The 12,030-nt window shown below is 40.6% G+C and overlaps 1 protein-coding gene across 4 annotated transcripts in view; it reads left to right on the forward strand.

Moving 5' to 3' along the window:
• Positions 1-12,030, forward strand: part of PARD3B (par-3 family cell polarity regulator beta) — a 1,082,106-nt gene that overhangs the window by 634,385 nt on the left and 435,691 nt on the right. For all 4 annotated transcript variants that reach the window (XM_055290335.2, XM_055290338.2, XM_055290337.2 and 1 more), the window contains 2 exons: positions 4,317-4,416; positions 11,790-11,905. In XM_055290335.2, coding sequence (XP_055146310.1) covers positions 4,317-4,416; positions 11,790-11,905 — 216 coding nt within the window. The remainder of the gene's footprint in view (positions 1-4,316; positions 4,417-11,789; positions 11,906-12,030) is intronic.

The following is a 12,030-nucleotide window of genomic DNA, read 5'->3' on the forward strand; positions in this document are numbered from 1 at the left end:
AAAAGAAGAGCCATTTGGCCATCAATGAAGTAATGACTACAGGAAGTGCCGTGTCAACATTTACAGGCATAGATATATATGAAATGACCATCAAGAAGACTGTACCTCGTACACTCAATGAAATCCAGAAATATTATTATAGGAGATAAGAATTCCAGACTTTTACACTGAAACAAGGGCTTAACAAAGGTGCTTGGGCCCAGAGGAAAATAAAAATTCCTTACAGCATCTGAATATGTTGTTTAAAAAATGTAACAAGGGGCCGGGCGCGGTGGCTCACGCTTGTAATCCCAGCACTTTGGGAGGCCGAGGCGGATGGATCACGAGGTCAGGAGATCGAGACCACAGTGAAACCCCGTCTCTACTAAAAATACAAAAAAAATTAGCCGGGCGTGGTGGCGGGCGCCTGTAGTCCCAGCTACTCGGAGAGGCTGAGGCAGGAGAATGGCGTGAACCCGGGAGGCGGAGCTTGCAGTGAGCCGAGATCGGGCCACTGCACTCCAGCCTGGGTGATAGAGCAAGACTCCGTCTCAAAAAAAAAAAAAAAAAAAAAAAAAAAAAAAAAAAAAATGTAACAAGGGGCCAGGCGTGGTGGCTTATGCCTGTAATCCCAGCACTTTGGGAGGCCAAGGTGGGCGGATCATGAGGTCAGGAGATCAAGATCATCCTGGCTAACACAGTGAAATCCCCTCTCTACTTAAAATACAAAAAATTAGCTGGGCTTGGTGGCAAGCGCCTGTAGTCCCAGCTACTCGGGAGGCTGAGGCAGGAGAATGGCTTGAACCCGGGAGGCAGAGCTTGCAGTGAGCCAAGATCAGACCACTGCACTCCAGCCTTGGCGACAGAGTGAGACTCTGTCTCAAAAAACGAAAAAAAAAAAGTAACAACGATAGAGAGTCAACAAATAAGATACTTACCTCAACAAACAAGATACTTACCTCTGCACCGATCACCACTTTTAAAAGACACACATAAAAACACATAAACACATAAAGAACCATAAATGGTTCACATGAGTGTAATAAAAATTAAATTTAATGATTGTAGTAAAACTAGCCAGAGAAGAGGCTGTAGAAAACATGGAAAAATGAGAAAGAGGAACACGAGGAGAAAGTTATCAACAGTCTAGTAAAAGAAATAGGCATAGATAAATAGATAATAGCTTGATAGAACAATAAATACATACATAGTTTATTGCAAAAGTGGCATTTGATAAATGCTCTCCAAGAATTACTTTACATAATATTAAGTAATAGATAAACCTAAAGTGTCACTGGATAGATAAAGACAGTGAAAGTCTATTTCTTGGTCCTATCACTGCACAATGAGGTTTGGCAGCTGTGCTCCATGCAGTGATTACAGGACCTAGGCTCCTTCCACTGGTGGCTGGGCACCTCGTCACCTGGCGTGATATAGTTGGGGAAAGGAAGAGAGAGTGAGGAAGGTGCACCCTCTCATAACCACTGATACTGGGAATGACATATATCATAGCAGCCCACATTCCATTTGCAAGAACTAGGCTAGGGACAAAGAGGCCCTAGCAATGGTGTCCAGCTGTATGCCCAAGAAGAGAGGAAGAGCACAGATAGAGGGGGCACTGGTCTTCTTGGCCACTCTTATAAAAGTGACAGATCCTTGGCAACAGCGAAGGCTTCATAGTAAAAGTGATATTTGGATGGACCGTGGGAGAAGGGTAGGACTTTGACAGGTAGAGTAGGTTTTGCAGTTACATAAGCAAAGATACTGAGGCAGGAACACCCAGGGGTGTTGTCAGGGAATGGTAAGCTAACAGATAATGGGAGATAAAGTTGTTTGCCAGGATCGTAGACCTTTATTCCGTAGGCAATGTGTGCAGCTGAAGTGATTTTGAGCAACAAGTTACGTGATCACAAATACGTTCGCCAACACTGTGGAAGATGGACTGAGAGATAGAGGATAGAAGATGAGAGCCAGCAGAAGGGAATTTGTCCCAGGATGTGCATTGTCCCCAATTTACATTACAGTCCTTCTGCTCTGTTTCTCTTAGCAAGTCTTGAATGCCTGACTGCTGCCACCACTAACAAATCAATGGGCCCCTAGGGTTGGAGGTGGTGTAGGGGCACAGTGCAGGCGCTGCCCTTGTGCTCCTTTCCCCCTGGTCACCTACTTAGCAGATCTGCTTCAAGCTTCATTCCCAGGGGCGTGTCAGCTGTGCTACAACTACCTCCACATCAGTCCAGTGCCTGGGGCAGAGCTTGGAGCAAGTCCTTGCCTTGTGTATTTATCAGGATTCTGCAGAGAAACAAAACCAAGTGTGTGTGGTGTGTGTGTGTGTGCGTGTGTGTGTGTGAACAGATTTATGATAAGGAATTGGCTCACATGGCCATGGAGACAGGCACATCCCAGGATCTGCAGGATGAGTCAGCAAGCTGGGGTTGCAGAAGAGTTGACGGTGCAGTTTGAGTCTGAAGGCCTGAGAACCAGAAAAGCTGATGGCGTGGTTTCAGTCTGAAGACAAACGGGCTTGAGACTCAGGAAGAACTGATGTTTCCGTTTGGGTCTGAAGATAGAAAAAAGCCAATGTCCCATGTCAAAGTCACTCAGGCAGGGGGAATTCTCTCTTATTCAGGAGAGAGGCAATCTTTTTTCTTCTATTCATGCCTTCAAGTGATTAGACAAGGCCCACCCCATTAGAGAGGGCAGTCTACTTATTTAAATGTGAGTCTTGTTTAAAAACACCCTCACAGAAACTCCCAGAATAATATCTAGGTACCCTGTGGCCCAGTCAAGTTGACATATAAAATTAACCATTATATCCAGCATGTGGACAAGCCAAAGCAGGTTTTATCACCAACAGCAGTTCTCAAGGGTAGAGAGATTTGTCTCTTATTCTGTGATTCAGGGACAAATCAGGTACACATCTTATCAAATATGTCACTGTAATAGATACAAGTAGAACTTACAATCTATGGAATAATAATCCTATGTTAACAGTTTGCATTTACAAATCACTGCTTAAATATAATTTACTTTGGCCGGGTGCAGTGGCTCACACCTGTAACCCAAGCACTTTGGGAGGCGGAGGTGAGTGGATCACGAGGTCAGGAGATCAAGACCATCCTGGCTAACATGGTGAAACCCCGTCTCTACTAAAAATACAAAAAATTAGCCAGGCGTGGTGGCGAGCACCTGTAGCCCCAGCTATTTCGGAGGCTGAGGCAGGAGAATGGCATGAACCTGGGAGGCAGAGCTTGCAGTGCACCAAGATCACGCCACTGCACTCCAGCCTGGGTGACAGAGCGAGACTCCATCTCAAAAAAAATAATAAATATATATACATATATATATATATATAAAATTTAATTCTCATATTCCTCCAGTAAAGGTATTCTTGTTGCCACTTGATGGCTTTAAAAACTGAGGCTTGGAAGAGTTGAGTAATTCGCCAAGTTCACACAGCAGTAGGGTTGGAAACATGGCAATCTTGCTCCAAAAACCATACACTTTACCATGATGTTATATGATGCTTTTCATACACTAGTGAATATAGTTAGTAATTATGAGTATTCAATGAAGTAATGTACAAGGCTTAATATAATGTCTGCTATACAATAAAATCTCAACAACCTTACTCGTTAGTTGTGGTAATATTAGACATACATGTCTATTCTTCTAGTACAGAACAAACTGGAAAAGTATACATTTTTAGTAGGTGGGAAAACCAGGATTTAGACCCCTGTCTTTTCCTTATAAGGCCTTAAACTCAGGTGTCTCCATTATGGCACAGATAGAAAAAAAGAGAGAGCGTGTGTGTGTGTGCCTGTGTGTGTGCGTGTGTGTGTGTGTGTGTGTGTTTACCTCCACTATGTCTAAATGGTGAACAGATATACTATATCTCATGATTTTTTAAAAGAAGTTTTTGCTACTGAAGCAAATGCTTTAATCACCATATAATCCAGAGTATTCACTATAGAGTCTTGTTTACAAAAATGTTAAGCCATAAAACAGATGACTTTGTTAATCTTCCACAAATCACAGGTAATGAGTATGTGTCAGCCTTTTGTTGGTGGGAAAAGGTAGTCAAGATGTGTGGAGTGGGTTTGCTAGGGGTTGCCTGCAGGTCACCAGTGTGAAAACGTATTAGCAGGCTTAGATTTCCTCATACAAGCGGTATTCATTCTCATAAGGATCCTTCAGTTCTGTGTGAGAACTTATTTATTTCAGGGCTGGTTTATGTGTTGGCTAAAACTGCGTCTGAGAGAGATACTGGAAACCAAACCAGGCATCGAATGGTTCTGCTTCCGCTTTATACAGCTTCATTTGTTCTTTGTTTATAGACCTATTGCTGCCCAATGACGGATGGGCCGAGAGTGAAGTTCCACCTTCTCCAACACCACATTCTGCTCTGGAATTGGGCCTCGAAGATTACAGCCACAGGTATTGATAAAATGATATATCGTAAATGCTGCTTGTTCTTGTTTTTCTGGGAGAACACAGCAACCTTATTCAGCAAACTTATTTTAACTCTATTTCTTTCTGGAATGGAACTCTTATAGTATCTATAATTCCTTTCCAGCAAAAGCTTCAGTGAAACTTTCTCATAGCTAATAGCTTAGATTGGGCATATTTTGCTTCCTGGTATTTGTTAAGGTTCACCTTAAATTATTAAAATATTTAAGAAAATGGCTGAACTTTCTTTGACAAATTTAAAAACTAGAGCCGTGGAGCTCAAAGAAAAGTGACATGGGAAGGTATAAAACAAAACTGAGAAAATAGGAAGCTTATGGGTTTTTATTAGTAATTTGCAAGCCCTAGAGGTATTTTAAAAATAGATGTTCCAAGAAAGTTAATGTAGTCTAAAAATTAAAGCAACGCCATATATAATCTAAAATATTGAAGAGGGTACCCAATATTATATCCATTCTGTAATAGAAACTAAAAAAATCAATAATTTTTAGAATCACACAAGCACAAGAGAGATTTACTAAGCATACGTGCTATTTGACAAGGGGAATTCATAGATTTTGTTCTTCTGATGAGTTTTAAAAATCATTAAATTGTCCCTTTGCTATTTTCTGTATTTATTATGGCTGTTAGAAACTGTGTATTTTATTCCATTCTGTGTCCCATGATAATCCTGTGAAATTTCTTCATTTTTCTTGCAGCAATGCTAGTGTCATTCCTATTATGTTTTTTAATACAGTCTGCTAAAAATAAAGCAGCATGCCTAGAGTATAGCTAACTCTATTAGGTGGAAGCTCATCTATATTTAGCTATCTCTGATTCTTATACTTTTGAAGTCAGTTATCTTGCTAACTACGGTTTCGTGAACTAGATTGATAATGGTAATAATATTCTAGATCAGTATCTCTAGGGGTTTCATAAAAGAAAATGTGGACCTATTTAATTTTGTCCAATCATTTCCATTGCCTGCCTCGATTCTGATTTGAAAATGACAGTTTGGTGGCATTAAAAAAAGCCATTTAAAACATAATTTCATTTGTTCTACCTTACTGTTTGTCCTGTATATATGTGCAAAATGTTTGGGATGGTGCAAAGCTGAATCAGATATAAACCCTGTCTTCAGGAAGCTGGTAGGCTGACAGGTAGACTCATGGGACGACTGGAACATAAGGGTTCCAAGTGATATTTACCAGAAGGTGTGGATAAAATGCTCTGGGCATCTGAGGCAGAGGAGAATGCCTGCAGATAAAGGAATCAGGAAAAATGCTATGGTAAAAGTGTCATTTGAGCTGAACCCTAACTCATGAATAGCAGGTGGACATGAGATGAGCCCAGGTAGAAAGGGCATTTCGGGAGGGAAGGGCAGCAGAAGAAACAGCATAGAGATGGGAGAGTAAATTGATTTGCACAACTTGGGGCTGATCAGCCAAATGATAAAGCCCAGAGTGCGAGAATAAGGTATGCAGACTTCATTTGGTAGATAGTCAATCTTATTATAGGGTTTTCGCAGGTAATACACAGAATGAAACCTGGGTTTTTTGTGTGTGTATAACATGGGTCGGGTGAATGGAAGAGGTTTGATATTCCCTGGAAGCCAGGACTCTTTGCATACCTTTTAGGGCAATTGCAGTCAGAGGTACTGAGCATCTGTGCAGGCGAGGCTAGAGAGAAGCACTCAGATGAGAAACCTTCAAGGGAGAGAGGTGGTTCAGAGATCACCAGGGATTTATCAACTGCCTTTTTGGCTTCAAAGTCTCCGTGGATTTCTTTCTTTCCCTTTTCTGCAAAGCCATTCCTTTGTGAATTGGGGAGAGAAAAAAGTTTATATTGGTCCTCGCTGCTGTAAATCTTCATTACATGGTATGAACTAGTAACTTCCATCTTCTTTTCACTCTCTTGCTTCCTAGTCCCCTGTGTTTTAGGCCTCTGTTCTCACTTCTTTATTAGAACTGCTCTCTTAATCATCAACAGTAATCTCCTTTCAGTCAAAAGTATGACATTGTCTTAGACTTCATTCGCCTTTTCCACTCTGCAAATACTGCAGAGTGGAAAGTCATTCATTGCAGTCATTGCAGTGAAAGTCAGTCATTGCAGAGTGGTAAGTCATTCATTCACTTACCCATCCATTCAAAAGTATTTCTGGAGCTCTGAGCCAGACACTATAGAAAGAACTCAAATGGATTGGAAAGCATCCCTGCCTGCAAGAAATGCAGCGTCCTCTTAAAGAGACAGACACACAGATAATTAGGATGCAGCCAGCTAAGCATTAGATACAAAATGCAATGGGAGCCTAGAGGAAGAAGCCACTAACTTTGCCTGGAGTTGTCAAGTAAGTTTTCACAGGAGAGTAGTGTTTAAGCAGTTTCTTGGAAAACGGAAGAAAGCTCTCTGGACAGAGAAGTGGCGGGAAGGGCAGTTTAGGTTAAGGAAACCAGGTGATGGGAGAGAAGAATGCAGAGTGTGTTCAGTGTGGCTAAAGCTTGTGGTATCTCAGGGAAGAATCAATGGGAAGGCCATTGTCTGCCCTGCTCCATGGGTGCCATGCTTCTCCAGAGAGCAGTGGAGAAGCATTGAAGTGCTTTGAGCCTGGAGACGACAGTATCAGGCAGAGCAGTTTCAGTGATGGAGGATGGAGAGAATGGCAGAAGCCATCATAGACAAGGAGGCCATTCAGACTTGGGACTAGCAAGAGAAGAGCAGGGCCTGGACGGAGGGATCAGAAGCATGGGTGGAGAAGAAAAGGCAGAGGTATTTTAAAAATAGAAGGAACAAGTCTTAAGCCTTGAAACTCTCCCCTCCTAGGATCGTGTGACCTGCACCATCCTGCAAGCTGCTGCGTTGCCTAGGTGACCAGCAGCAGCAGGGGTTGGATGTGTGAAACTTGGGATGGAGGAAGGACTGGAAGGGAGCCAGGAGCACTGAGCAAGAAAGGCTGTCCTGCCTTCTGCCTTTCAAAAAAAAAAAAAAAGTAAAAGCCTTCTCAAAGGAAAAAAGGGTGTTGGAGGGGTGAGGCTAATCTTGTAAAAGAGAAAACTGCTATGGCGTGAGGAATGAAAAACAAATTTGATCAAACTTAATGCCTGTACAAAATGAAATCAGGAAATTGCTCAACCTATTTTTACTATTATGCAATGATTATTACAGAAAAGTTTATAATATCTGGGTCTAAGTAATAAATAAATATAAAGGAAATAAACTTACTGTGAGATCTCAGGCAGAGTTGAAGCTAAATCCGCAGCAGACAGAATATATCGAATATTATTAACAGTTTAGACAACATTGGGCTATTCCCCACATGTTCATATTCTGTTTCTCTCTCTTGTCTCTCTCTGTCTGTTTCTTCACACACATACCTGAAACTACTCTCACTCATAGAAGCCAATTGTTGAAGTCCATCTGTGCACACGTGAGACTTCAGACATCATGGTTTTTGTCTTGCCTCTCAAAATCTTCATCCCCCATCTTTTCACCTCAGACAGTTCTTGAACATTCATTGTTGGCTTTTGTATGTCTTTCACATTCCTGGTTTGTCACCATAGTCAAACACTGGCATGCTACCCTTACTTATTTATTAGGCAGCATAATTTGATGTCGAGTATCTATTTGGTAGATTCTCTGGTTGTTCATGCTGAAAACACGGCCTTTATCTAAGACATGTCTTTGGCCTGCTGTCAACTTCCAGCTTCCCACAGCCTTCACTGCAGCCCACTCAGCCATGAGCACATGCTAACTCCCTTCAAAATTAAAATGTCGTATTTTATAGTTAATCACTGTGTCACCCTCTTAATCCAAACACTCGAGATATGTAGCATAAAGTTACAAACCATTTTACTAGTCTAACTTACATATCTAAAATAATTTCACATGAACTAACTCAATACTGCACTCACTCATTATTCAGGTGCTCTATATGCCCATATTGGCTCTAATCCTATGACTTATATTACACTCACTTGCCTCCTTAATATCCATCAGTCTGATATCAGCCTTATTTTGCCTTATTTCCATTTTGTACCGCAGCAAAGGGGGCCCTTTTATGAAACGTTTTCGAAGTGTACACTTGGTCACAATCAAAATGATGGTAACATATATGTGTATGTATATAGGTAGATATGTAGAAATCTCATTATGATCAATTTAAAGGACATAATCAGATGTGTACATAAGAGCATTTGTTACATTCATATGTACAGTGCAGCCTTTTATTTCTTTGATCCTTCTTGATTATATGCCAACATTTGTATAAAAATTCACTTTATTAGACAGATCCTAGCTTGATGTTACTGCATCGAGTGTCATTGCCACCTTACTTTTTAAATGGGGATTGGGATCATTGCTACCTAAGAGTCTGGGAAAATTTGAGCTCTTATTCCTAATTTGTGAATTAACACCTGGCTTAAGAGGGTAATCTAAGACAATGAATCAGGTTCACCAACACATTGTTCAGTTGGGTAGCTTCTCAGCCTTGAGCAGAGCACTTTAAATGCAATCTGATCTATGTTTTAATGAGGGTCCTACACCTCCTCCCTGGAGGCTTTCACTGCTTTGATTAAGGATTTAGTTTTCTATTATTGCATGATGTACACCATTCTGTTGAAACAAAAAGCAAACCTAAAATGTAAGCCACATAATAAACGGTGAGCAAGTCTTCACTAAAAGTGAAAGGCTTGATTTTTGCAGATTCGGGATCAGCAACAACCTGTGTCCCAGGCTGGCCACCATTTCAGCCAGAGCTTCTGGCTCTAGTCCCAGCTTTCCCCTGGCCAGCTGTGTGACCTTGGAACGCCGACTCTCCTCTTTGAGCCTCGGGGTCTTATCTGAGAGATGAGGTGACCTTTAATCCCTTCCGGCTCCTAAACTTTTTGATTCTATGAAGGCCATGAGTCTTTCTGACACTAAACCCACATCATCACAACAGATCAAAGGATGGAAAACTTAAATGCAAATAAAGGTCGAATAACACATTTAAAGGCAAGTGCTTCCAAACACCAAGACTCAGGGGGAAAGCTCATGTTTGCAGTAGTGTCTCAGAATTCTTCTTTAAAATGGGCTGAAAAAATGAAAGTATCGCTATTAGGCCAGGCTAGTGTCAATAACACTAAGTGGGTCCAGGATTTTTGTTCACAATTGACATATTTTGTCCTTACTAGATACCATATCTAATACACGTTATATATCAATGGCTTCATGTATTGAGAATGTGCCCAGACACCAGGAAAGAAATAGAAAAAAAAAAAAGCTACAGAACTCTAAAGAGAGGATTTAAACTTCTTGAGAAATGTTTATGAAAACATGTGAAATCTTTTCATTGGCAAATGCCTTAGGCCCTCATTCGAAGACCACACTAACCTACAGAAATAAAGAAAAGGACTATTGATAGCTCAGGTTGATCAAGCTCTTACTGTGTGCTAGGTACTTTTCTCAATACATAACTTACATATCTTACAAAAATTGTAAAGAGTCATAAATTCTATTCTTATCCATTTTATGGATGAGGAAACTGAGGCCACTCACCCTGACATGTTCCCACAGGGGCCACTCTCCTAACTATCAAACCACATCACCCTTCTAAATAGAAAGAGAAAAGGGCTCCTAGCCACAGGCTTGCTGAGAGTCTGACAAAAACAGAGACGTCAAAGAAACTGTAAAAAGCACAGGTAATGGGAAAAACTCAGAAATTTATCGTGTTTTGAGAAGCAAAAGTAGGACAATTTATTGATCTGCTTATTTGTTAACTTACCTAATTTATCTGCTTCTATAGCACATACTCTGTACCAGACCCTAATGTCCTTGCTTTACAAATCTTCACTCATTCTATTCTCTCAACAACCCTATGAGGTAGAGAGTGTAATTTTACTCATTTTATACATAAGGAAATTGAAGCCCAAAGAGGTCCAGTGAGTCTCTTAGTTGACACAGCTAGTAAGTACTGGAGCCAGGATTTAGAGTGGGCCAGACACACCACAGTGCTGTGCTGGTTCACGGGTACTTCCTTTCTGGGGGAGGGCAGAGGAGATGAGGTCTACCTTTGTCACCCAGGCTGGAGGGAAGAGGTGCGATCTTAGCTCACTGCAGCCTCAAACTCCTAGACTCAAGTGATCCTCCAGCCTCAGCCTCCCAAGTAACTGGGACTACAGTTACATGCCACCACACCTGGCTAAACAGGTACTTCCTTAATCTACCCACTGCATTATAAAAAGGGAGGTTCATTTATTCATTTGGCAGTACTATTATTGCTGCATACTAATTTTAATATTGCTTGAAAGCAATATTGAATATGAAGGGATGATGAGTTTCAAGAAAAGGTTAAACTTATTTTGGTATTTCAGGTCGAGATTCTAGATTCTCTTGTAATTTTAGAAGGATTTTCATTCAAAACAGTTATTTTTGCTATTGTTTTGTTGTTTATAGTATCAAACTTCAACTGTTTGAAAAACCCAACATCAATACTTTAGATTTTGTGATGTAGATTTTCACTATATCTGAGATTAGGATAGCAATTATAATGAGATGAGCCACCATATTTACTTTCCAAATAGATGAGAGTGCCAAGGGGAGAAAATGGCTATAATTTAGTTGATTAAAATTATATAAATATAATTTATTTCTAAAACAAGAACTAAGTCATTGTCTGTAATTCTCTTATGTAATACCCTCTGTCTTCAAGCAAAATAAATAAAATATTCAGCAGAAAGAAAGTTATTTGAGATTGCCTACAAGTACTAAGAAAACTGTAATGGGCATTTGATGTATCTTGTGTCTAAATTGTCAGTTGTGCTTTTCCTATTATTTCCTTTTGGCACTTTTGATGAGCAGACTGTCTGCTTAGTGTTAGCATTAGTTTTAGAAAAAAGACCTAAATAAAGTAGAAAACCAAACTCCTACAGGCATCAGTCCTTCAACAGGATGGTTTTCTCTAAAGGATACAACCCTTTCACTTGTGTTTTAAAATAGGCATAGCTTAGTCCACAGAAATCCCTTAACCTCCTTTTGGGCTCTGCTAATATCTGGTGACATCTTTTGAAGTGCTAGTGTTTTCCAGGCCCTCTTTACCCACTTAAAGTTATAGAGTGTACAGCAGGATCCCAATTAGCAGAAATCAGTGAAGAGTAAAACACGATATTACCCAGAGAATATTTTATTTAAATTGTACAGTGTGATAAAATACATGAAAACAGAGTTGCTACATCTCATAAAAGAAACCTGAGATTTAAGAATTAGTTGAAAATATGTGGTTGGGAGCTGCGCAGAGTGATGAGTGGCTGTGTTCAAAATGAGAACTGCTTCCTCATTTTTTAAAAGATTTTATTCTAAACCTAAATACAACATATGGCTTCCTTCCACAGCTCTGGGGTGGATTCAGCAGTATATTTTCCAGATCAGCACATCAACTTCAGATCTGTGACACCGGCCAGGCAGCCTGAATCAATTAATTTGAAAGCCTCGAAGAGCATGGACCTTGGTAAGCAAGGGTGAGGTGACATCCAGGTCAGCTCTCCAGCCTCAGCCCATTTATCTTCCCAGATGTCCTGGTTTTGTTTCTTCAACTCAAACCTCAGGGAACAAGGTCTGCAGAAGCCTGGAGGA

The sequence above is a fragment of the Symphalangus syndactylus genome, chromosome 8 (genome assembly GCF_028878055.3).
Source record: "Symphalangus syndactylus isolate Jambi chromosome 8, NHGRI_mSymSyn1-v2.1_pri, whole genome shotgun sequence".
Taxonomy (NCBI): Eukaryota; Metazoa; Chordata; class Mammalia; order Primates; family Hylobatidae; genus Symphalangus; species Symphalangus syndactylus.